Source organism: Phyllostomus hastatus, unplaced genomic scaffold, assembly GCF_019186645.2.
Source record: "Phyllostomus hastatus isolate PE091 unplaced genomic scaffold, TTU_PhHast_1.1 phas_scaffold_501, whole genome shotgun sequence".
Taxonomy (NCBI): domain Eukaryota; kingdom Metazoa; phylum Chordata; class Mammalia; order Chiroptera; family Phyllostomidae; genus Phyllostomus; species Phyllostomus hastatus.
The window spans coordinates 62,880,343-62,905,537 of NW_025334033.1; the positions used below are offsets into that span (position 1 = coordinate 62,880,343).

At 46.4% G+C, this 25,195-nt stretch overlaps 1 protein-coding gene across 1 annotated transcript in view; it reads right to left on the reverse strand.

The window, feature by feature from the left end:
- Positions 1 to 3,249: 3,249 nt before the first annotated feature.
- Positions 3,250 to 25,195, reverse strand: part of RPS6KA5 (ribosomal protein S6 kinase A5) — a 128,009-nt gene continuing 106,063 nt past the window's right edge. Inside the window, exons 9-17 of the mRNA XM_045823281.1 lie at positions 24,353 to 24,514; positions 22,778 to 22,903; positions 22,258 to 22,391; positions 21,496 to 21,589; positions 17,796 to 17,966; positions 14,256 to 14,447; positions 7,957 to 8,116; positions 6,442 to 6,605; positions 3,250 to 5,105 (exon numbers count right to left, since the gene is read on the reverse strand). Of these exons, the coding sequence (XP_045679237.1) occupies positions 4,866 to 5,105; positions 6,442 to 6,605; positions 7,957 to 8,116; positions 14,256 to 14,447; positions 17,796 to 17,966; positions 21,496 to 21,589; positions 22,258 to 22,391; positions 22,778 to 22,903; positions 24,353 to 24,514 (1,443 nt within the window). The 3' untranslated portion in view covers positions 3,250 to 4,865. The remainder of the gene's footprint in view (positions 5,106 to 6,441; positions 6,606 to 7,956; positions 8,117 to 14,255; positions 14,448 to 17,795; positions 17,967 to 21,495; positions 21,590 to 22,257; positions 22,392 to 22,777; positions 22,904 to 24,352; positions 24,515 to 25,195) is intronic.

Here is a 25,195-nt window from a genome sequence, read left to right on the forward strand (position 1 = left end):
AACCACGGGAACACGTCCTGGTGAGCTCCTCCCAGCCTCCTGTGTCTGGAGAACAGTTGTTGAGTGAAACGCTAACTCAACCGATCTGGAGGCTCACTCCTTGCGGTACCCCAAGCAGCGTGCTAACTGCAGAAATAGCACGTGCCCTTCCACCGATCCCCACAGACACACAGCAGGGAAATGAAGCCTGATGGATCACCGCCGAGAGTCCTGTCTTTTAAATCCAAGTCTCCCCCTAAATACACGTTTCACCACGTGGTCGTAAGTAAGGACTGAAAGGACGTCACTGGCCATCCACGGTGCCCGTTTCGCACTCGTGTGAAGAAGCCCAGACAGGTTACACTCGGGAGCCACTTTTCTTGCCCCTTCTGAGTCCAATAGTGGCAGAATGTGGAATACTGGCACTCACTGAATCCATGCATTCATAAACTAAAAGGTGGACAATGGCCTTGGGGAAGGGACGCTCCAATGACTTAATCGTGTAACCGGAAGCTGGACTCACACAGAAAGGGGCACAGAAGAAAAATACCTTGAAAGCCCAGAGGTAAGAAATGCTGAAGATGAGAACTAAAATGAGGTGAACCAATGTCTTCAAGATGCAAATCATTGTCCCTTGAAATGACAGCCCCCCATATAAACAGAATTTAAATAACTATGCTTAAGGAAAGTATTCCCTCTAAGGAAGATCACAATTTGGAGTGAAGTCACTTAACAAGACAGAATAAAACCTTTATGTTGCTGTAGCAGCTATATTCTTCGGGTATATTATACTTAAAATGTTTACTTGATGAATACTTCCTGCTACCTTATGATTACTTTTCTACTCTTTCAGTTTTGTAATCACTCACATGTAAATTCTGAATTTCATTACAGCGTGCAACATTCATTTTAGGATAAAAAAGGCATCAAATGAAGATGGATGTTCATGTGGGGGGTATTAATGAAAGGCCAAGTCATACATTCTAAGATATTCCATTATGTTGTAATAATTCATCTATAAGACAATTATTTTGATATAGTAAAAGTTGTATATCAGAACTTAACTTTTCCACTTAGATCTTAAAGAACATTAGAAGTGTGATAACACAACCCCCCCTCCCCCAAATAATCAAGCAGTCTAAGGCATGTATAGGGCCAGTAAGTTAGAAATTTCCACCACTGTGAGATATGCTAATTTTAATAAATAAGACAATAACAGGTATTTGAAATGAGGGCAAGGTGAACAAGTAGACAATAAATTGTGCACTTTTATAAAGTATTTGAGAACATATTTTTAACAAATGAGATACAAAAGGAACTCCCTTATTTCAAAGTCACTGCTATCTTAATAAGCTTCTTTAAAATAAAATAACTTACCTTATATTTAAAATGTAGCCATTTGCACAGTTACTGAAGAAATCAGCAGTATAGACAATACGAAAGGGCAGTTTTCAGGGGTAAACGAATCTGCAACTCTAAGACAAACAAGCATGGTGAAATTAACTCAGGGAATTTGATTTTCTGTTCCAGTGGTTCAGCAATTTATTATTTTATAGAGGTTTGGAAGAGTTAATGAATTTCAAAATAGCTAATTTAACTTACTCAGCCATAGAATCCAGTACAGCAATTAGAAGAAACTGGTCTTTCAAAATGTCTTCCCTCCATTGCTTCCCTTTTCTTAATCTGGCCTCTGAATTAGCCACACAGTTACAAAAGATAAACCACCAATTCAAAAGAACCTATGCACCCCAATGTTCATAGCAGCACAATTTACAATAGCTAGATGCTGGAAGCAACCAAGATGCCCATCAGTAAATGAATGGATCAAAAAACTATGGTACATTTACACAATGGAATTCTATGCAGCAGAAAGAAAGAAGGAGCTCCTACCCTTTGCAACTGCGTGGATGGAGCTGGAAAACATTATGCTAAGCAAAATAAGCCAGGTGGTAAAAGACAAATACCATATGATCTCCCCTTTAACAGGAACCTAAATAACAAAACAAACAAACAAGCAAAATATAGCCAAAGACACTGAAATAGAGGACAGGCTGACGGTGACCGGAGGGGAGAGAAGAGGGAATTTCAGGGGACAGTGGGAAGGGTTCACAGGAACAAACTTAAAGGACACATGGTCATAGACTAAGGGGAGGGTGGTAATGGGAGGGAAGTGGGGAGGGTGGGAGGGGGGACTGGATTGGGAGTAAAAAGGAGAAAACTGTATTTGAACAATGATTAAAAAAAAAAAAAGATACGATACGAGCCAGGGTTTATGGTGGTATGAGAACTACGTACAATAAAGTCAGTGAGAACAGAAGGGATGCTTTGACGCTATCTCCAAAGCTGCGACAGAGAGAATTAAATGTATATATTTGTTGTTCTTAGATCTACTTCTGTTTTACTCCTAATACCAAAAAAGCCCTTCCATGTAACAGTGTCACATGAAGTACCTTTCAGTTCAATTTCGATGTGACTAAATAAAAACTTCTGTGAATTTTACAGTGCATTTCACTGCACACTAACCACCTGCATTCAACTTGACTGCCGCCAACTCGGCGTGGGGTGTGGCCGCCCTGGTGTTTGCAGGGAGGGTGAGGATGAGGATGAGGATGACGCACTGGACGGGAGGCCTCCACCCTGAGTGTGTTCTGAGCTCTTCTCAGAAGCCCATGCATTCTAGATTCTTCAGGGACGCTTATCAGTTGATGAATCACCCTTCCCTTTCCTTCCTCTTCTTCCTCTGCCTGACGTCTTATTTCATTTTCCGTCTTATTTCATTTTCTGTCTTATTTCATTTTCCGTCAAGTCCTCCAGAAGAGGAGGGAAGGAAGGTGAAGCTAAAACCCATTAATGTTCAATATTCACAATGAGTCAATTACATCATCAATCGTTACGGTATATGGATCACTTTTCTGGATCATTTCTCATTAGTCATAAAATCCTTTTAATTTATCTCTCATAACTAGTATTTTCTACTGGAAGCAATGACTTGAAGCGCTCACTTACACATTTCCAAACACATAGTCAACGTAACTGCAGACATCAACGGACATTTCCTTAATCGCTACGAATCTGTGCCTGACAGAACCGCGCGCTGTGAACGAGCATGCGATTCCGCAGATCACGGAACCCCCAGCACGACCAGGGAGGACGGGGACCTGGCAGCGCGACCCGCTGAACGGGAGGCGCGCGGCCCTCGGGGCCGCCAGAAAGGGCACGCAGTTATTTCCAACGACCACCGTGGACAAATGTCTGCACGAGATAAAACGGTATTTTGAAAATATTTTAATATTTGCCATTTTTGTTGCCTGTGCTATTCATATATACATGGATTTAGCAATAAATATACTACTATTACATAGAGTGCAATTATTTTTAGTATTCATAACTGGTTGAAATTAATGCTGCATCGTCTCAAGAAACGAATAAATAAGTATCATGCCCAAATTCCAAACGAATGCTCCAGACGTCACCACGAACAAAAACGGGAAGATAAAACATGTCGGGCGCTAGCTCTTGAAGTGTGATTCCTGTAAACATATAGCAAAGATCACCCTTCGCAGTCCTAACGTTTTGTGTGATGGCTTTGAAAGAAGATCTAACATACAAATCCTACCGCGTCTTTTTGCATAGAAAATGAATTGATCATGTTTTTAAATGCAGCTGTCTTCCAGTGAAAGGTCTTCATCACATAGCACTTGTTTTCTGTATGAATTCAGAACTTTTGAGCAATAAAAGTGCTCTGCATAAGTTTATAAAATCTGCTTACTGGATTGAAAATTGAACAGGAAAATTTCCAAACAGGTCGCGTAGTTATGACTCTAAAATATTATGTACATGATACCTGGCTCCAGGAGGCAACGCCTCACTGCAGCACAACACAGTGTACAAATACGAAGCACAGTGTTCCCTAGAATTTCCCTTTAGGTTTTCCTCGCGCCGGCGCCGCGGTGGCTAATGATGACGTCACGCCACACGGACCATTATTCTACTTGTTGCAAACGAAGTAGAAGGGGGATGCGAGGACAAATTTAAAGTAGATAATAGAAAAGAAAATGGCAAAAATACAGTACATATGCTTTAAACAGTGCACTTTACAAAATAGTTTGCTTTATTCGTATTCTTTTATAAAGTGCAATATAACTTAAAAACAGAGACATTGTACCTTAATGTTCTGCAATAACCGTTAAAAACAAATCGCCGGGAAAGAGCAGTGCAAAATTAAAAACATATGTAGCTTAGCATGCATCTCAGATGGGCCCCGAGGATGGAGCCTGGGACCCTAAGTCCTTGCAGCTCTTCGTTCGCTGTCTAGAAAAGGTTAATGAGAGCAGGTTATCATCATATGTAACCAGGAAACAGCAATAAGTTAAAATCCTCTCTCATGAAGTAAGTGCACGCCACACATAAAACCCATCAGGGAGTCTTTCCAAACACAGACGTTTTGCTCGGGCAAGTCACAGTTCGCAGGGCGCGGATCTCCTCAAACCCACATCATCCACGAGGCACAGCAAAAGGCGCCGTGGGCACAGTGGGCGTGGCTCTTGGCGGCGGACGTCTGGGAAGCCCGTGACCGGCCCGAAGTGGTGCAGGTTGACCCGGTCCTCGTTCAATGTGCGGGGCCTCTGCTCTTTCCAGAATCGTCCCGCGGGCATGACACTAGGCCGCTCCACAGCGTGACATGTGCTGGATTCACAGTAACATTCTCTGTCCAGTGCTTTGGGACAAGGACAGCCAGCTGGGTTCTCCTGAAAACATTCCCTAAGAGGCAGATTCCAATGAGACCGGGGGGCCTCGTCTGCAAAAGCGCAAAACCCATCACCGCAGGCATCGACCAGCAGGGCCGGGGCTCACGGTCAGTCACACTCCGGCCGCTCCTGCGCTCTTCAGTCCGAGAACTGGAAGAGGGTCTCGGGGTTATTGCTGTCGGCGGGGTTGCTGGGCTGCAGCGTCTTTGTGGGGGTGGTCTTCCCGTGAGAGTGGGAGGAGGAGGAATGGGAGCTCTCGCTGGAGCTGCTGCGCGTCTCCGTGCTGGTGCTGGTCTTCTTCATCTTCCTCCTCTTCGCCAGGGGGGCCTTGTCCACGTTCTGAAGGCAAAACCCCTCCCTCTTGTATTTGTTAAAGGCCTGGGGGAGAAGAGAGGGAACAGTGATGAAGGAGAAAGGATTGAGGATGTCGTGGCAATTACGACGTACAGAAGACAACGTGGGGATGTCAACCGCAGCTCCCAGTGGTCTGGGGAACACAGTCCTACACACCCTTGTATCCACGCTCCCTGAGGGGTGCAGCGGTTCACGGGAAGGTTTCTGCGGATGCGGCCTAACTGAACCAACTATTGAGCCAATAGGAGCCAACGGGAGCGAGTAACTATTCCAATCCGTCACGCGGAGTTGGTGCTACCTCTCAAGAAAAAACACTGGCTTGCTGGGAATTCCTAGAGACTGTCAACGGTCCACCCCCACCCCCACTACTTACTAGTTCTGTGTCCAGGATTTAAAATTCTCACCACAAAGTCCTAACACACAGCAGAGTCAACCCATGACCGGCCCCTGCTCTCCACTTCCCAGTCAATGCAACTGGGTGTATCTGGGCCACTCAGCGCACACAGAGAAGATCAGGTCTACGAGCCACTCGGGCCGGCTTTCAGCTCACAGCAGCCTGTCTTTCCTTTTCTTAGACTCGGGCTTAGGCATCACTGCTGTTGCCCCTGGCAACCTTGCATCATGTGTCACAGAAGATTTGGATCATCTGCTACACATTCTTGCAGTTAATCCCTTTACACCTCACCACGTCCTGGTTCATTAACTTTTTAATCAATTTCTGCAGCTAAGAGGCGAGACACGCCTTCCTTTCTCAAGGTAATCCCTTCAGAGGCCATTTCGTTCTCCTTCTCTCATCTGCTGCTCAGACAACCGTGTTAACACCTCTGCGTCTGCGTGCACAGCGTGCAGCCGCTGCCGTGTGCCTCAGCCTCTCGGCCACGCAGTCAATGCCCGCTGCCACAGGAGTTACTGCCTGGCCCCTACGGCCTCCAGAGCGGATGAGGCACGAAATGGTTGCGGAATGGACAAACTTTCACACGCGCCTTAGTTCCTCATGTTCACTTACAGGTTTTAAAGAAAATGATTTAGCTTATTGAAGAGGAAAAAGTTCTAATGTTTTTGTGCACATGGTGTTCATGGCCTACAGAATACCTTCAACTCTTCGAATATCAGATACTGCCGTATCTCACAAACTCATTCTGAATGTCGAGTGCGAAGACCGTGGGTCAGCAGTGACTCTGGTCCCCCACGCGCCTTCTGTTTATAAACGTGATTACACGATGGTGGGATTTATAAAAGCACAGCTAACATGAAAAGAACACATTATCTTAAGTGCATCGCTAAGAGTGCGTCTCCAAGGTTACGGAGCCTCTGACTGTCCTCTCCAAACCCCCTGCGCGCACGGAGCGCGGGCGCTTACGTGGAAGGTCGCCTTCACGCAGGTGTGCACGGCAGCCCCGGAAGAGCCCAGGATGTCGGGAGTCATCAGGGGATTGGAGGACAGCTGACTGCCGTCCTGCAGCCACTCGTTGTATCTCAGGCCAGACATTTTAAGCCTTTTATTTGGATCAACTGTGAGAAGTCCTGTGGGAATAAACGAGAATTTTTTATTTTATAACCTGCCATTTCACACACAGTTTAAAATCAGCCTCAGACACAAATTCCAATTATGTTCACGTGACATGACGGTTTCTCCAAGGCTTCGACCTCCAACAAAAATAATTACCTTTCCGCACGCATTTAAATCCCTAGTGAAGACGGGATGCTACTGAAAAAGCCCACGACAGCCTACTTCCAGGAGGCCGCAGGCTAACGGACTTCTCAGTCCGGAGAAGGGAACCGCCCCAGCCCAGACTCCCAGGGGTGACAGGGTGACCTCCAAGCGAGGAAGGAGTGCCTAGACCTGGTGCATTCATGTACTGTCACTCTCTCTCGGTCGGGGAGTGCAGCGAGGCCTGGAGAAATGGGGATGGAGGCTCAGAGGGGAGCTGTGAGGAGACACAGACAAAACCCCAGCTGTCGTGTCACCAGGGGACAAGGGCAACAGCAGAATCCACAGGCGCCATGTGCTGGTGGCTCAGGGGAGGGCCAGATCTAGGGAGTGCGGGCACCCTGGAAAGCGCCCAGAAGATGAGTCCCGGGGGATGAACGGAGTGGACTCGGGATGAGGGTGCCCAGGGACCCAGAAGAGCACGTGGACAGGCACGCAGGAAGACAGAACGGAAGCGCAGCACCATGGAGGAACTCAGGAGTTCCGCCGTGGCAGAGGGAGGGTGACACCAAGCAGAGGCAGGCAGGGTCAGGTCATGAAGGGCCTTGAACTTTGAATGCTCGGGAGTCTGACCCGAGTTAACGGACTCTCTGAAGAACTTTAACAGAAGAGAGGCATGAGCGTATTTGGACAACAGGAAGTCACTCGGCCGACCGAGGATGCACAGGTAGAGTCAGAGGACGGGAGGCAAGCTGAAAGGATGTTGTAGGATCTTAGGAGAGACACGGTGACAGGGGCTAAGGTGGCAGCCGTGGGAATGGGGCGGGCGGGGACGACGAAGAGGAATGCCAAACCTGCAGGACCAGGTACTGGCTGTGGAAGGCCGGGAGGGCGGGGAGCCGGTGTGGTGGCCGGCAGAGTGAAAGGGGGAGGCAGGAGGCGGTGCGTGTTTGGGGGAAGGAGGGTAAAGAGGTCTGGGTTCCATTTGGAGGTGTCAGGCTGGGGTGAAGGTGGCTCTAAGTGCTAGTTCATGGGATAACTGTGGGCAGGAAGATGGAGAGAGAATGTTCTGGAAGAAGAAAAGGCTCAACACAGTGGCCTGGACACGTTTCGGAACACAGGGATTCCTCAAGTAACTAACAAACAAACAAACGCGGGAGATGGCATGGACCCGCCTCGATCCCTGCACATCACACAAAATGTTCAGTTTTCTTAGAATCTTACCTTGGATCAAATCTTTAGCTTCTTGGGATACATTCTTCCAGGCTTCTCCTTCAAAGGAGAAATCTCCCTTTTTAATTTTCTTCATGATTTCCACTGCACTGGTACACGTCAAACTTTTGTCATGAGACTGGAATGGAACTTGCCCAGACAACATTGTATACTGCCAAGGAAAAAAAGGAAACAGAACACAGTGTTTCGTTCAATGGTTTATGATGATTAGCATTATTAGGCTTAAAAGATTGAGTGGCTCCTATCACTGAAACAATCAACACATTTCAAAGAGTTGTAAATAAAAAGGAATGGCTTATTCTGATATCAAGATTTAAAACCATTTTAATAACTATTCAGAACAAGAATAAAAAAAGGGGGAAATCCAGCTGTTTCAACAAGATGGTATTAAGGTTAAAGAAACCTAAAGACAAAAGAATCCCTGAATAACTATTTTTTCTATCCGATTCCACACATCATTTCCTTAGGATAGTACCTGTGGATAATAACTTTAAAAAAAATTTTATGTAGGCCTCCCTTCTTTATTTTGTTCATTATTATCCCCACTTTTATTTTTTTCTCATTGTGTCAAATACAATGACTTCTCTGCGGTCACCTTATTTCACTGTAGCCGCGGGTTTGGGATTTTTACATGGAAGGTTTTAAAGAGTCAACAGAGAAACCAGAAGCCGAGGCTTGTCTTCGTTGCAGAGGCTGGATCTTTGAAAGCGACCCTTCACCCCGGCGGAGGGGGAGGTGGGGCTGGGGGTCAGGAAGGAGCATCTGTGCGCAGACCGGAGAGACCCGCGTGCGTGCGTGCGGAGAGGAGGGTGCAGGCGGTGTTAGTGAGGAAGGGCCGCAGAGGGCGGCAGCGTCTCCGTGTCAACCCCAGCCCTGAGTGGCACCCACAGAGCCGCGGAGGCACCCCAGGGACCTAGGAGGGATATGCCACTGTTCTTTTCTGGTCACTTGTCAGACAGGCAGGTGCGCACTCATGACGGCAGAGACGGGGAAGCAGCTCTTACACAATGGCTCTCAGAAAAGATGGGGATTCCCAGGCAGGATAAGACAAATAACATAAAAAAGGAAAACCAAGAGATACGATCCGGTAGGCGGCCTACACAGCCCGAGTAAGGAGGACGGGAGATGCGGGGCTGACACACTGACGGAGAGGAGAAACTCGACCCTCCCAGGTTACCTGAGACTGGGCAGCTTTGGGCGAATCTGGACTTTCTGAAAAAGAAAGTTGTGCCTGAGAAGAATAAAGACTATACTCATGAAATTGGAGAGTCTGAAAACAGAAGGCAAGGAGAAGAAACCTGTTTCGAATTTCAAGCAACATAATGAGAAAAATGTTTGTTCTAAAGGGGGAAATGCTAGAACGTCTGTAGAACAAAGACAACTGCAAAGAGCCCCAAACCTCCTAAATCCTCGGTACGGAGGAAGGGAGGCTGCAGCTGGATCGGGCTGAACGAGTCCTCGGGGTAGGGGAGACTGCTCCCCCCCCTTTCCTCTCGGCAGTCCCCTAACGGACCCCCGTCTCTGCCTGCGCCTTCTGCGTGCCTTCTCTCCGCTGTCCTTCAGGCAGACACAGAGTCACATTCATGCTCCGGACACGCACCCGACACGCCCCTGTGCGAACGCCTTCACCGCCCCCCGACAGCTGCCCCCAGGGCCCCGGCTCCCGGGGTTCCCAGGGTTCCCGGGGTTCCCGGGCTCCAGCCCCACTTTCCCTGCCAGTGGTTCTTCTGCCCCCCCCGACTTCGCGCAGGCTACTACATCTCCCTAGAATGCCGTCTGCTCTCTTCAGCGGCCCAGCGCCTCCCATCTGACCAGGGTCTCTGTCCTCCGTCATCACTACCGCAGAGAGGAGGCATGTGGTACAGAGGGGGAGAAACGAGCTCGATGGTCGGACAATCCCGGCTTCAGACAAGTGCCTTTTTATTGACTAGCTCGGGCAGATCAGCTCACTCTCCTAGGCCTGTAAAATAACACTAACTAGACCAAGCGATCCGCCGCGCTTGGTAGCAAGCAGTAGGCAGCTCACTCACACACCCGCTCTCCGTCCCAGCCTCGCCCTGTTTACCCCTTCCTCCTCTTCCTCTGGCTGGATGGCGGTAGGGACCCCCATTCCCTACGGAAGGTGGGGTGGAGAGGAGGGTGGGGTGGAGAAGCGCAACTTCAAAGCCCCTCCTAAGGTCTGCTTCCTCAGTCACTGCTGGCACCAACTACCCCTGGGCTCCTCAGAAAGCAGAGTCTACAGCAAAAGCTTATACACAATGGCGTCACTAAGGAGCACAGTCTGCGAGGAGGAGGAGGAGGGGGGGGAACTGAAACGGGGACAGTGTACACACCACAGGAACTGCAGCCCATGGCTAAAACAGTCCGGCAGGGGTCAGCTGCCATGCTGAGTGTGGCAGGAGTCGGCGCGGCTCCGGCACTGATGAGCACCTGCTCCTGGGGTTGTCGCATGCTTCCTGGCTCCCTTCGGTGGGACAGGTCAGAGCACAGGGCCAGGGCAGCACTCACTGCCCCACCCGAGAGCTGTGCTGACTTCCCTGCTCTGTTAGCCTAGCCTGCGGGGCCCTGGCCATCCTGACATGCTCTGGAACCCCCGCGCGTTCCCTGTACTGATGTTTTCACCAGGTGAGACCTGGTGAGCGGAAACTAGGTCCCTGTAAGACACACGCATGCCGGGGGGGAGGTGAACTACAAACATTCGGGGGACTGTCACCCTGGTGAAGAGTTCAGAGCACCAATGGTGGGGCACAGAGATGTCCCCCTCTGAAAGACAGACTGCTGCACCTCGTCCCGCTAGAAAGAAAAGAAACGCGGGGCTCAGTGGGCTTCCCTGGGTTCGGGCAGAGGCACGCCCTGCGGCTGAGAATACTGCTCCGGTCCTTCCGTCCGGTGACGCGGCTCCAAGCGAGGCCCAGAGTAAGGAGGGTTTTGTCGGAAGTTCAAGCCCTAACAGAAACTGTCTTGCCACTGAGGCCACAAGACCCGGCAGGCCCGACTGTGCTGTGGGGGCTCCAGCAACGCAGGGGTGGGGCCCCAGTCGGCCGGGACTAGTGTCCCTGCCAAAAGACACACCAGGGGGCTTGCTCACTCTCTCTCCAAGTACGAGAGGGAAGGGCACGTAAGAACGCCACCACGCTGGCCCCCTCACAGCGGACTCCCCAGCCCCCAGGGCTGTAAGAAGATACACGTCTGTTGTTCAGCCACGCACGCACTCACTGCGGCAGCCCCGAGCGGACTCAGGTGGTGTGGGAGCTCCATGTCACTTAAAGTCCTGGGTGTCCCGCTGGGGACCCCACACCCACGAGGTGCACTGGATATAATCAAAGCTACATGATACTACGTGATGCATCTCCCTGATGTGTTTGTTTTATTCCGTGAGGGTAGTATCATTAATTTCATATTAAAATATCCACATTAGTGTGTGCTAGATGCAACATGCAAAAGAATTCTAAGACCACAGATTTCTAAGGCAAATCAGGAGGCTCCAAATAAATTTTGGGCTTTCTGTGGGATAATTCAGGCTTTGTATCTAGATCCTCTGGTAATAATCATTCATCTATCTGGGAACATTTGCAAAGAACTCTTTTTTCTTGACAGTTTAATGGCTCACTTTATTTTTCGCCTGCATTTCATTATGTATCTCTAAAAGGCAAGGATTTTTAAAAACCACAACCACGACACCATTATCCACCTAAAAAAATATTAGCAGTAATTCCTTCATATAATATAATATTCAATCACTATTCAAATTTCCCCAATTGAGTTATATGTGTTGTGTATTATAATTACATCTGCATGACTTAGTAATTTAGTTTGAACTTAATAAATAGAATTGAAATGAGAATTTGCTTGAATCGGAATTCAAGTTAAACGCAAACACTGTTTCTGAAGTGTCTTTTAATCTATAGGTTCCCACTAGTATGTTTTCTCATCATTTACTGGCTGGGACCTGGGTTGCTTGCCCTGCAGAGCTTCACAGAGTTGGGCTACTGTGACTGTGCTCCTGTGGTATCGTTTCGCCGGCTCTCTGTCCCCCATTTCTCCTGAAAACATGACAGCTGGACCCGGAGACAAGCACGGTGTCCACCCATCCCACCACACGCAGTGACTCCCACGGCTCTGGCACCGGAAGCTCGCGCACACCTGCCTGCACACACCTGCCTGCACACACCTGCCTGCACGTCAAAGACGCTCCCCTGAAACCTTAAAAAGGATAACGGTTATAACTGGCTTATATTTAAAGGAAGGGTTCTTTTATAAGGGGTAATCTTGTATTATTTAAAGAAACAAAAGGCTCTTTTTTTTATTTAGACCTATTTTTTTCAGGAGAGTGCTACTAATGTTTTAAAGTCCTTAAATAAAACTCTCAAATCTACAGAAGTTAGTTGTTTATTTTTATTTTAAAAATCTGATTCATAAATATGTAATTTTAGTTGGGAAATTATAAACGATGACTTAAAAATTACTAAAATGGAAACCAAATAAAGCTTAAAGTGAAAAGAGGATCCGTCCTGCAGGAACGCCTGGCTAGCCCCTAAGAAAAAACATGCTGACACCAAAATAAACCCCAGATGGAGTGCAGAGTAAAGCGCAGAAACGAAGCATAATCCTCGAGGCGCATTCAGGAGAGGGCTTCCCTCATCTCGGGGCGGACCGGCGGGCTGACATCGTCCCCGGGCACCGCGCAGGCACAGACCGACAGATCTTACTGCACACAGAAAGAAAACTCTTCTATTTAAACCCCTCTAATAACAAAATTAAAATCCCATATTACTATAAAAGTTTCAAACAAATGACAAGCCAGAAAAAAACATTTCCAATATTAATGGCAGGCAAAGGCTTAAAATCCTTAACAGAGCTTTAAACTTCGACAAGAAGCTCCCAGAGGAACGTGGGCAAAGCCCATAGACAGATGCCCAAAACAGGAAGTACGAAGGCCCACGTGCCCGAGAACCTGCTCGGACAACACTCATCACAGACACGCGCGCAAGGGGCGACGGCGGAAGTATCTACGGCTAAATGACGGTCTCCCACGGGTTTGCATACAGTTCATGAGAACATGATATGAAACCCCCCCAGAAGGGAACCTGGGCACAGATTTCAAAATAAAGATGTATATACCCTTCCCCTAGAAATTACTCTAAACAAATAATGAGACAAATATGAGCACATATATAAAAATATTGATTTGTATAGTTGAAAATCAGTGAAAAACTGGAAAATGCTAACGTCTCATCTGTAAATGGTTAAGTGAACTTCTGGGACTCAAGCCACGTGTATGAGCATACTATAATCTCATTTCTTAAAAAGGTTTTGTTTATTTTTAGAGAGATGGGAAGGGACAGAGAAAGAGAGGGAGACAAACATCAGTGTGTGAGATACCAACTGGTCTCACACGCCCCCAGGCGGGGGCCTGGGTTGCAGGCCAGGCATGTGCCCTGACTGGGAATTGAACCACTGACCCTTTGGTTCGCAAGCCAGCACTCAATCTACTGAGCCACATCAGCCAGGGCTATACTCTCATTTTTCTTAAAAACCCAAGTATATATGCATATTATGCAGAAAAAAACTTATAAGCAATCTACAATATGGTGGGGGCAGGGGAGGGAGTGGGAGAGCTTACACAGCATCACCTGTGTATGGTGAGGTTATGAGTGATACTATTATCTTCTTCTTTCTATATTGTCTGAAAATATCTCTCTAAGATGATGCATTACAAATTACATGCATGAAAAGTAAAGCTATTTTGAGAAAAAGCACACCGAGATTTTGCTAGCTTAATGTTCTGTTTCTGATCACTGTAGCCAAGGACGTTTTGTGAAAAGCCTGCTTACCGCAATCACTATGAGTTACTATAAACATTCCTAATTTTATCTATTAGTTTGTTAATTTATCCTAACTGATATTCTTTAGTTACAGTTTTGGTCTCAACACCTGAAAGAATATATTTGTGATGTCTTTCTATTTAGTCACTGGCTATTTTCACACTATAGTATGCATAGCTTTTGAAAATACACTATTCTTAAAAAAAATATATATAACTCTTATTTACATAAAACACAGCTGCCTTGAATATTTCTAAGTAAACGGAAACCCAAATTCCTGCATTTTCTCCAGGGCAAATTCTAAGAAAGGGAAACAGTCTTCTGTTAGGCCTCGGAGTGAAAAGGAACCAATGTGGCCCATTTTTTCAGGAATCTAGGGGAGACGGCAAAGAGAGAGGGGGCCAGGGGACCTGGGAGAGCGGACTGGGCGGAACGGGAGGGACAGCTCTGCTGACGAGAACTCACCAGGATGACGCCCAGGCTCCAGAGGTCGCAGGACTCGTCGTAGCCGTTGTGGTTCAGGAGCTCCGGCGCGGCGTAGTGCAGGGTGAAGCAGGGCGTCTTGAGAGGCTGGTTGTCCGGCGGCTTTAAGCGGGCAAACCCGAAATCAATGATTTTAATGTCCAGATTGTCATTTTCATCAGTGAACAACAAGTTCTGCAAGGTACAAACACCGACGTCAGTCTCTCATTAAAGTGTCATGGGACCGGGTGATGCCACTTATATGGACTATGTACTGTCACCGGATTCAGACACGGCGAGGCTCTGAGGAGGAGGAGGGGCCGCGCTGGGCGCCAGTGTGTCAGGGCGCTGCTGTTCTCCGCTCTGTCATTTTTTTGCATTGCTCCAGTTGTACAATGCCACGGGAAACCTGTTCGACTGCACCCTGTCTCGTCTGACGCCAGGGCCTCTGTCTACGCTTTTCTGGAACCCGGCGTCTGTGTCCTCTTCCTCCACCAACCTCCCTCCCTTCCCAGAGGGCACACGGGAGCCTGCTCTCCATGCACAGACCCCCGCAACCACGCCACCAAACTGCAGTCAAGGCTCCATCTATTTCTCGGAGCGCTGTTTACACCCCCTCCCTGGCACGCATCGCTTCCGCGTGATCAGTTCAAGGTCTTCATCCCCATGAGACCAGAATTCCGCCTCATTTATGACTGCACCTGAGGGTCCCACAGAGCCGTACGGCAGGTGCCTTTATAAATGAGTCCACTGAACGAAGTCACAGATAAATAGTTATACACGATTTAGCACAGCCTAGTAGAGACGACACGGTGGGGACACACATTTCAGAACTCTCTTCCCAAAACAGTGAACACTTAAACATTTTTGATGCGTATGGATATTATACCTCTATCATTCAGAACCCACTGTTACTCTGAATCGCTCATCCACTAAGGCTTCTCGATCACGAGGGTTCTACTGCACTACTTTTTGTAATGATCACATCCTGATAAACGCTAACTGCACTGATGCACAATCTTCATTTTTATTAGCATATCGAGCTCATCCCACAGAAAGTAAATCTGACTACACTGTCTTTAGACATCCTAACAAAGCCTGTTATACCTTTAATGTGCACTAAATTATTCCCCAGCTCTGCAATATCACTTGCTTTGCTAATATTATTCTACCTGGAGTAAAAAAAAAAAAAAAGCATCATAAGAAGGTTTATCGATACAAAGAAGAAAAATCTCCTAAGCCTTTGATTCAGAAGTTAAAAATAAGTAAAGTGACAGAGGCAAAAAAAAAACCCAAACTGAAAAGTTTTTGAGGCTTCACCACAATTGAAATCCCAGGTGGGGTTCCTGAATGTGCACTTGGGAGACGTGACCCGGGAGACGTGACCTGGGGAGACGTGACCTTGGGAGACGTGACCTGGGGAGACATGACCTTGGGAGACGTGGCCTGGGGAGACATGACCTTGGGAGATGTGGCCTGGGGAGACATGACCCGGGGAGCACAGGTGTCGTCTCAGCCAGTGACTCCTGAGCCCCTCCGCAGGGCAGGCGCTGTGCTGCATGCAGAGCGGTGAGTCAAGCGCACCTGGTCCCTGCCATCACCGAGCTACTAGATCTCCGAAAACGGCTTCCGTCTAGTCCCTAGGAAGAATGGCAGTGGACTTACTTCCTTGATCCCAGTCCTTGAAGGAGAGGGGTGGAGGAGGGCATCAACAGTCAGGGATGGGAGGGAGCCACCATGTCATCTCCTTGCATTCTCCCCTCAAGCTCTGCTGCTTGAAACTAATTTCGTGTAATTTTTCCTAATCGTTCAAGAGTATGGGAACCCATTTCAAAAACACAAAGCAGCTTATAGGAACATCAGCCAGCTTCTAAAGTTAGCTGATGCTCACCTAGAATTTGGCATTTTGCCTACGAAGAAAATGAATGCCACAGAAACATCTACCCAAAGATTCATAATCAGAGCTTAAAATGCTACATCACTGGGCAAAGGATCACATTTTCACTTTGGAAATAATACACTCTGCCACTTAAAAGTCAAAGCAAAAGCTCTTTATGAAACTGTTAGTACAAAGGTACATTTTCATTTCTCCGAAAAAGATTTTGATTTAGGGTTATCATTGTAGAATGTCCTAAAAAACCCAACAAGCCTTCATTTCAAATGACTACGTGAAAGGAAAGTTTTAAAACAAATACGGAGAACTGAGTATCAGTTAAAGAGGAAGGCAAACTGAATCCTGCTGAGAGAGGACCGTTGCATCATTTGAGACTCATGAGATGACAGATGGCCAGTTATCAAAGAATAAAACATGTGAAAATGAGTTCTATAACCACAGAACAGATCTTTTCAATTAAAAATTACATGCTTGTTCCTTGTCTACCAAGAAAACATTTAAGTGGTGTGCTTTCACGTTTAAAAATAGCCAACGAATCTCCATGCACAGGGCACCATACTTTCAGTGGGTGTCCGTGGGAGAGCGAGAACTGTGATGAGGGAAGCGGAGGGGTAGCTATCACAGTTGCAAGTTCATAAAACAAATTCGTTTTTGATTAACCGCTAGTAATGTGAACATCAGTAATAGAAAATACATAGACTGAAGTTTAAATACTGCAGGAATCAGTTGATTATGTTTGAATGCACATAATTCCATTTTAAAAAGCATCCTCTTCCTACCAAATATCCAAGATACTTAAATAAAAGCCAAAAATGGTGCTTTTTGAGAAATATCCTTTTGTGGTCTAACGCCAAGTAAATTATTTTAAATGTACTTAAAAATGCATTAGAATCACATGGGTAATTAAAAATAATGGTCTATTTTAAGGAAGAAATATGTATAATTTTGCAGATGGTAACAGATGATTCATTGTTATTCTTTCATAAATCAGAAGGTTTTGCTTTTAAATTTTCATTATTATTTTGATGATTTTCTAAAAGGAAGGAACTTTCTTGATACTAAAAAAGGATCATTCTAGAGTTAGAACCTTCTTTATTAACCTTTTCAAGGAAGAGGCATAAAGAAGCTGTTGCGCCTACACTGCTACACAGTTCCATAAATCTCATAGTGTGTGAGCAAAGGAAAGCACATATAAGATGGCATAAATAATTAAACCAAGACAATTCTCTGTGTTTTAATACTTAGGACAGAATTACAAACATTCCTATTCATTAGTTAATCGATTTGCTTACAAATGTGAAAAATAAGCTTTCAAAATACATCATTAAAAAACCCTCTAAAATAATATACATAGAGAAGGGACATTATTTTCTGCTACAAAAAAATTCCACTGCTATTTTTAGTCCACAACTGTCGCATAAAGTATTTCTTCCATAAAAGGCTCTCACACTTACAAATATAACCTCAAGATGATCAGCTGGCAAAAATAGACAAATTTACTTTGGACTGAAATAGAAAAAATAACCCCAGAAACATGGTATTTCCAAATATCTATTGAGCGGAAAGCGCTGACAAAACAGCGCGCACAGGTCTGGGGAACATCGAGTCCCAACGCGGACGCACCGGCGCGGGAGCGCGCCCCGCCGTACCTCGGGCTTCAGGTCCCTGTGCACCACCCCGACGTCATGCATGTGGCTCACGGCGGACACCAGCCTCCGCATGATGTAGCTGGCTTCCGTCTCGCTGAAGTGCTTCTTCTTCTTAATGCGCTCGAACAGCTCGCCCCCGTTCAGGAGCTCCATCACCAGGAAGGTATGAAGCTGGAGAGAGAGAAGGGGAATACCTGGGACCTCAGTGAAGAAAGGTGTGTTAGCACGTACAACATGCACTGACTAGTAATGATCACCAATAAATCTAAATCATTCTTCGTTAAAACGATCAACAGCAATCCTTGCATTTTAGAAGAAAGAGCTGAAGGATAATGTGGCTTTTTTAGAATTCTATTTTGGTGATGGAAAATTCCAAGTACTGCAGTGAAGTCTTTATATATCCTTCTCTTGACTAATTCCTTCATTTGAATTCCGTCCCAACCCCCTCTACCAAGTTTACAAAGCTTCCATGTTCAAGTGTGATGCAGCACGGATACTGTGACATTGGCTGCTTTAAATAGTGTACAAGATTACTGACAGTTACTTTCTGAAAGGCACTGTTTGGTGATGTCACCTTAAACCTCCCGCTAGGGCTGAACAGATGACGTTCAGGACTCTAGACATTACCTGCAGCCAAGACCCACCGCTCACTGTGGGTTTATTGTTAATAACTGCTTTTGATCCCAATGGCACTATCTTTATTAGTTTAATCAGTCATATATATATATATTGAATACTTACTATGCTTTCCATAAAGAAAATAACATAGCTATTGAAAGTAAAGGAATTATATTAGCTCTCAAAGGAACGCAAATGATTTTTAAAATATATCAATTCAATATTCAGATTCAGGTGCTACGCATTATAGCACCAACATCACGCAGAAAACAAAATAGAATATGTTTTCCTTTGAATTAGCAAAATCCAGAAAACTTGCTTCATAAAAAAAGATAATCATTGCCCTGGCTGGCGTAGCTCAGTGGATTGAGCACGGGCTGCGAACCAAAGTGTCGCAGGTTCGATTCCCAGTCAGAGCACATGCCTGGGTTGCAGGCCACAGCCCCCAGCAACCGCACATTGATGTTTCTCTCTCTCTCTCTCTCTCCCTTCCCTCTCTAAAAATAAATAAATAAAATCTAAAAAAAAGATAATCATACATACATCATCCTGCACCTACTGAGCAAACTGTAAAGGGGGAACAACCCCTCCAGCAGCAGAACTGTTCTCAGACTACTGGTGATCAAGCCAATTTGAGTTTCTACGTCAGACAAATAAGGTCAAAGTTGCAGGTGTGTTACAAGCACATGCCTGTGAGCTTTAAAAAAATGGAGGGCAATACCTACCCTATAGTGGTTCAAAAGACAGGTATTAGAGTCCAACCCGGATCTGAAGGCCAGTTCTCCTCCTCATGACACTGGGGATGTTAGTTTACCTCTATGAACTAACTGTAGAGCCCCATACAAATGAAATACAGGTAACCATGGCAAATGTGTATCAGGTAGCTTGAATAATGGCCCTCCGAAGATGCCCGTTTCTACCCCCCAGAACCTGTGGGTGTCACCTTCCATAGCAGAGGGACTCTGCAGTTGTGATTGCGGATCTGGAGATGGGGAGAACATCTCAGTCACCCGCTAGAGCCGGTCAACAGCGTGAGATGGGACCACGGAGACGAGAGAGGGGAGGGATGCAGGGAGGGGTGGCCGGCCAAGGAACGCGGGGCAGCCTCTAGAAGCTGAAAAGGGCAACTGGACAGGCAGGCTGTCCCTGAGGGCCTCCAGAAGGAGCCAGCCCTGCTGGCACCCTGACTTTCCACCAGCGGAACTGTCAGACGATACACCGGTGTTGTTGCAGGTTTGTGGCGACTGTCTGCCAACAGGAAACGAACACAGCAGTAAAACTCGAATCACGGCACACAACGTGAACAACAAACACCGCAGCAGGTCAGAGGCTGGGGCTCCGCCCACATCCGGTTCCCCGTTATGGGAATCGAGACTGCATGGGTTGGGGACGGTCTAGACAACTGTCACCATCATGGATGAAACAACCCAGGGTATCAATTGCAGGTTCGAATGAAAGCATATTTATACTAGTACTTAAAGATTACACCATGAGATCATTTATACCCTAGTAACTCTTGAACATAAAAACAGTGAATAATAAATATAACTTGTCACATAAAATATTAGGGATGCAGCTCCTGCAATCTGACATTAGCCTGAAAGTCAGAGATTGAATGACTTTGGCCAGTGCCCTGACCAAAATGCGGACCATTTCCATCAGGAGATTGTCCAGGCTCTTCCCAGGCACCTGCCGTGGGCAGGGGACAGGCCACCCCCACCGTAGCTGATGAGCCCAATGAGGTGGGGGCAATAGGGGAGTGGGAAGAGCATTTCCTACTGAGTTCCTGCCACAAAGATGTTCTTTCTCTGGCTACGAGAACCAAAGGGCAAGAAGACAGTATTTTTGCCCACCCACCTGACGTGAAAACCAGGCTGCGGAGCAAAGTAACTAAAAGCTTGCTCTGAAGGTGGGCTGCTTGGGTTTGGACCCAGCGTTCGCACATACAAACCGCGAGACCCTGCTGCTTCACTTCCCTGAGTTGCAGTGCTCTCACCGCCCAGAGCTGCTGCCAGGGGTGACTAAGGTGACCGTGCAGAGTGTCTGGTACAGCGCCTGGGCCACGTGAGGCATGGCAGTCAAGAGAGGCAGTTCTGACGGCCACGCTGCCGCCACCGGCTGGTTTCACCAGGACGTGCCACTCGGGCTGCGGCACTCGGGAAAATCTCAGTGTGGGAGAGAGGTGGGCCACAGCTCTCCTAGCACATGGAGGTCACAGCCGCACAAGGACAGAGCCCAGGACCAGGGTCCAGGTGTTCCCCACGAGATTTTCACTGAATTGCTATGTGACCTTGGACTAGTTCCTATAACCCTCCTGAACCTCAGCTCCTTCTTGGGTGAGACCCTGATGGTTGTAGCTCTGTGCCCAGCACGGCGTCTTGAGTGGGCTGTGTCATCCCACCGGGCCCAGAGAAAAAGGTAACTGCAGTGCAGCCACTGCTGCCGTGGAAGATGGCGGGAGGTGGGGGGGCCTGGGAAGGGGACACGGGCCTGACACAGTGGCACTGCCCATGTATCCAAAGTTCTGTGCGTCTGTGTCAGGCTTCTGTGAGAAATCAGGACTGGGGGCGGAAGAAGAGGGGGAAGCAGGACACGGCCTGCGGTCTGAGCAGAAACTGCCACACGCATTAAGAGAATGAAAGGGACGTATCTTTGTCTTTCTGCTTCCTATTTACTCTTTAGCTAGCTTTGAGTAGGCTTAAGGCTCTCTAGGTTCTCTTCTGTAAGTGAAAGGAAAGTTGAAGGCTAAACATTTCCGAGTCCTGAGAGGTACGAGCAATTAAACTATGGTGATAGCAGCTGAAACGGTAATGAGCACGATGCGGCTGGTGGCAGTGGCCCTGGGCTCCCGGCCCTCTGTCCCCCTCCCGTGTCACACGTGACTGCCACTGCAGGAGAAATGCAGGAGTGAGAGGGTGCGCTGCTTACGGGGTGCCCGAGGGTGTGTGCAGCGGCTGCTCTGCCCTCTGCAGGGTCTGGGTGTCGTCCCGCACTCCTAACTCTGACCCCGCAGCACCCACCGACTGAACTGGTAAAACGTAGAGACTTCAAAGCGGACGTGCACAGAAAAAATGTGGAGTACCTGATCATGAAAAACCTCATGCAGTTTCACGATGTTGGGGTGTCCTTCACAGAGTTTCAGCGCTGTTATTTCTTTCTGAGTGTTGGCTTCCATCCTACAAGATGAAACAGTTCGTCTCCACAGACCTCTTCACCCAGTCTTCATGTCAGCATTGCGCCAACCCCGATTTCGTTTTTGTTTACAGTGTGTTCAGAACAGAAGTGTCGAAGTAGCAGCATGAAACTGCCATGAAAGTAATGAGTCACACTACCCACCAGCACGGTGACGCTTTATTCTTGAGGAAAGATTGTTTCTGAGTCAGAAAAGAGCTAGTAACACAGAGAAATGGATGCCCTACTTGCCTGACAATTTGGTAATAAGAATATATAATTATGGAGGTAATAATCAATTACCAAAACAACTAGTGGCTCTCAAAGCTACCAGTACACTGCTAAATAATTTTTTTAAAAAGTACCTCAAATATACAATGGTAAGAATGACAACAGCTGCTGAACTCACTAAGCAAGTCTGATTAAATATCACTTAGTTATGTTTCCTCATAACAAAGTCAAAAGCATGTCGTACTATGATTTATGTCAAATACGAATCTGTTTATCAGAAAATATCTACTAGAGTTAGAAGTATAACAGTTCAACTGATGAGATGAATGGCTAAATCTGTGGGTACAATCTACTACTGATTTCCTTTTAAATAAAAACCCTCATTTACAGAATCCATTGACTAGGATGAATACCCAAGACAGACTGCGAGAAATGGTCATACCTTTTGCTGATTATTTTGACTGCAAACGCTTGGTTGCTTTTTCTGTGTACGCACTTGCGACAAATTGAGAAACTTCCCTCTCCCAGGGGTTTGTCCTTCAGATCCAGGTCATAGTGCTGGTAGAACGGAGAGTCCTGATGAGAAACCAACACCATTTAACTTCAGAAAATATTCGTACACGTGGGATAAGTAAAACTGTCAAGGAACAGGACATTATTAACGTGAATAAACACGAATGGAATTCATTTATAATCTTCTAAAATTTATCTTTAGCTCACGTCGATGCTTACCTATATAATTTATTGAGGATACACAATTTTCTATCATTATAAAAAGAGCTCATTTACACTGATGTTAACAGTTCCCGAGGGCAAATATTGCCGTTTCCACCTATTCATATCTGAAAATCGCATCCCGGTCGGATAGCAAGCCCATTCCCTTTACTAGACTCGAGGATGGGAATCGGTACCAGTGCTGAAACCCTTCTGAACACGCCCTTTAGTGGCCCACACCCACGCACCTTCATCATCGCGCTCCGGGCCACGTGGGTCATGCCGGGGCGCTCCACCGCCACCTGAAACTGCAGCGGGTCCGCGACGGCCGCGTTGCGCTTGAAGAGGATGGAAGGGGCAACGAAGGAGTAGCCCTGGAAAACAACAGCGAAGGGGACGAACCAAGACTTGAAATGTTCCAGTCTAGCATGGACGAGACGGCAAGAGTCTTTTTCTTAAGTGAAGAAATAAGTAATAAAAAAAAACCACTCAAATATTTGTTAAGATGATTCTAATCTTATATCATTGGTAACGTAAAATGTAAGCTTATTTCAAATTAATAGATAAAATGCTTTTCAGAAGGAGATAATGCCATCTTCTGGTAGAGTTAAACCAATTCAAAATGAAAGGCAGAACAATACCTCGTCTCTGTTCTACCCCAAAAGCCTAACTCATAGCTGTCATTTTTCTGCATTGCTGATAAAATTTGTTTGTAAACACAACTAACTTCTTGAAAAAGGCAGAGTTAAGGTATTCGGCAAAGCGGTCCAAGCGCTACTGTTCTCCAGACTAGAAAAAAAGCAAGTTTCATTCCAGCTGGTTTCTAATTCAACAATTGTCTGACTCATTATATTTCCTTAGACTAATTAAATGTAAAACTGAGTTTTGGGAAAGGAATACAATCAACTGGAGGAATGATGTCCTGAACCAGAAGTGACCTACTGATGGATGATTGACCTGTTTAAGCTGGAACATTCACTAGTGCAATGAACATTTTTTAAGACATCTAACAGCCCTGGCTGGCGTAACTCAGTGGATTGAGCGCGGGCTGCGAACCAAAGTGTTGCAGGTTCGATTCCCAGCCAGGGTACATGCCTGGGTTGCAGGCCATGACCCCCAGCAACCGCACACTGATGTTTCTCTCTCTCTATCTCCCTCCCTTCCCTCTCTAAAAATAAATAAATAAAATCTTAAAAAAAAAAAAGACATCTACTGCGTGCCCACCACATGCTGGACTCGGCGGCACGGACGTTCAGAGGTCTGGGTGGCCGGGTGCAGCCGTGCTAACGGCGTACTCCTGGGCGTCAGAGGAGTGATGCCGTGACGCCACTTAAGAGTCAGGATATTTCATCTTAACTCTGAGAAAGATCCCTTTCTAAATATAAAACCTGTTCTAAATATCTTATAAGATCACAGTTAAGATTATTCACTGAAGACATAGACTCAGATAACCCTGTTTATGAACTAAAGAATATTTTATATGAATAGAGGCAAAATAAACTACTATTATACTTTCTATGAAAGAGTCTGAACAGAAACAAAATTTCAGAATAAAAATTAACTCTTTTTTTGTATCAAAACCACAAAAACAATGTCTTCTATTTAACAAACCATAAGCTTCAGTTAACAGTTTGCAAATCTCTGTATTTAGTAAATTTGAAGAGGTTGGAGAATTCTGTTTTGAAAATGCCAAGATAAACTTTCACATGAGAAGTTAACCTTCCCTTTCAAAGCACGCGCGGCCAATGCACACGCATGGCCAACGCACACCCATGGCCAACGCACATGCGTGGCCGCTGGGCCCGCGGGGCCCTGGAGACTACCTGGAACAGCCTCTCGGAGTTCTGGGGCAGCGCCGCGGGGGAGTAGGTGGGGTCCATTTCTGTGAACTCTTCTGCGAAGTTGCTCACATCTAATTCGTCTCGGATGACTGGCTTAAATGGTGCGGGCACTTTTTTGGCAGCTAAATCATCCCAATTTATTTTCTAAAACGAAAGAAGAAAATTAGTGCAAAGTAGAAATCAGCAAAGCCAAAGCATGTCTTCTAAGAGTAACAAAGCCAGATGAGGGTTGTAACTGATCAGCAGAAAGAGAGGCATGTATTTCAAACTAATGATTAAACATAAAGATTTCTGTAAGTATGAGCACCTTTCCTGACTGCAGCTTACAGCTCCAGCCAATGCTGGGCCTGGTGTGGAGTCTCACCATGTCCTCCAGGGGGCACCAGGACACCTTAGTCTACCAGCAGGGACAAAAGAAAAACTACTTTTGTTCTGAGACTCCAGAGAAGAGTGTTAAGTCAAAACAAAACTAAACTAAACAAACTGTAATAAAGGGCTTTAAAGTGCTCTGTGGGTATGACTATTAAGTCTAAAGGCATAGTCCTGTCTTCTAGAGGCAGTGTTAATTAGCCTTCCTGCTGGTCGTCTGGACAGATTAGAAAATAAACTCACTGTAGGTTGTACATTTGTTTAAGTGGTGCTACCATACTGATGACTCACTCCATCCTCATTCACTGCATTCAAGCATTGTGAACCCACCTCTTCCGTGGAATAAGCCCAGCCTCTTTCCACCCAGATCAGACACTGGTTTGTATTATTCAAATTCAACCCTCTGCCAGTTTTTTATGCTCCTTCTATCGCTTAAAACAACCTCAGATGATACTG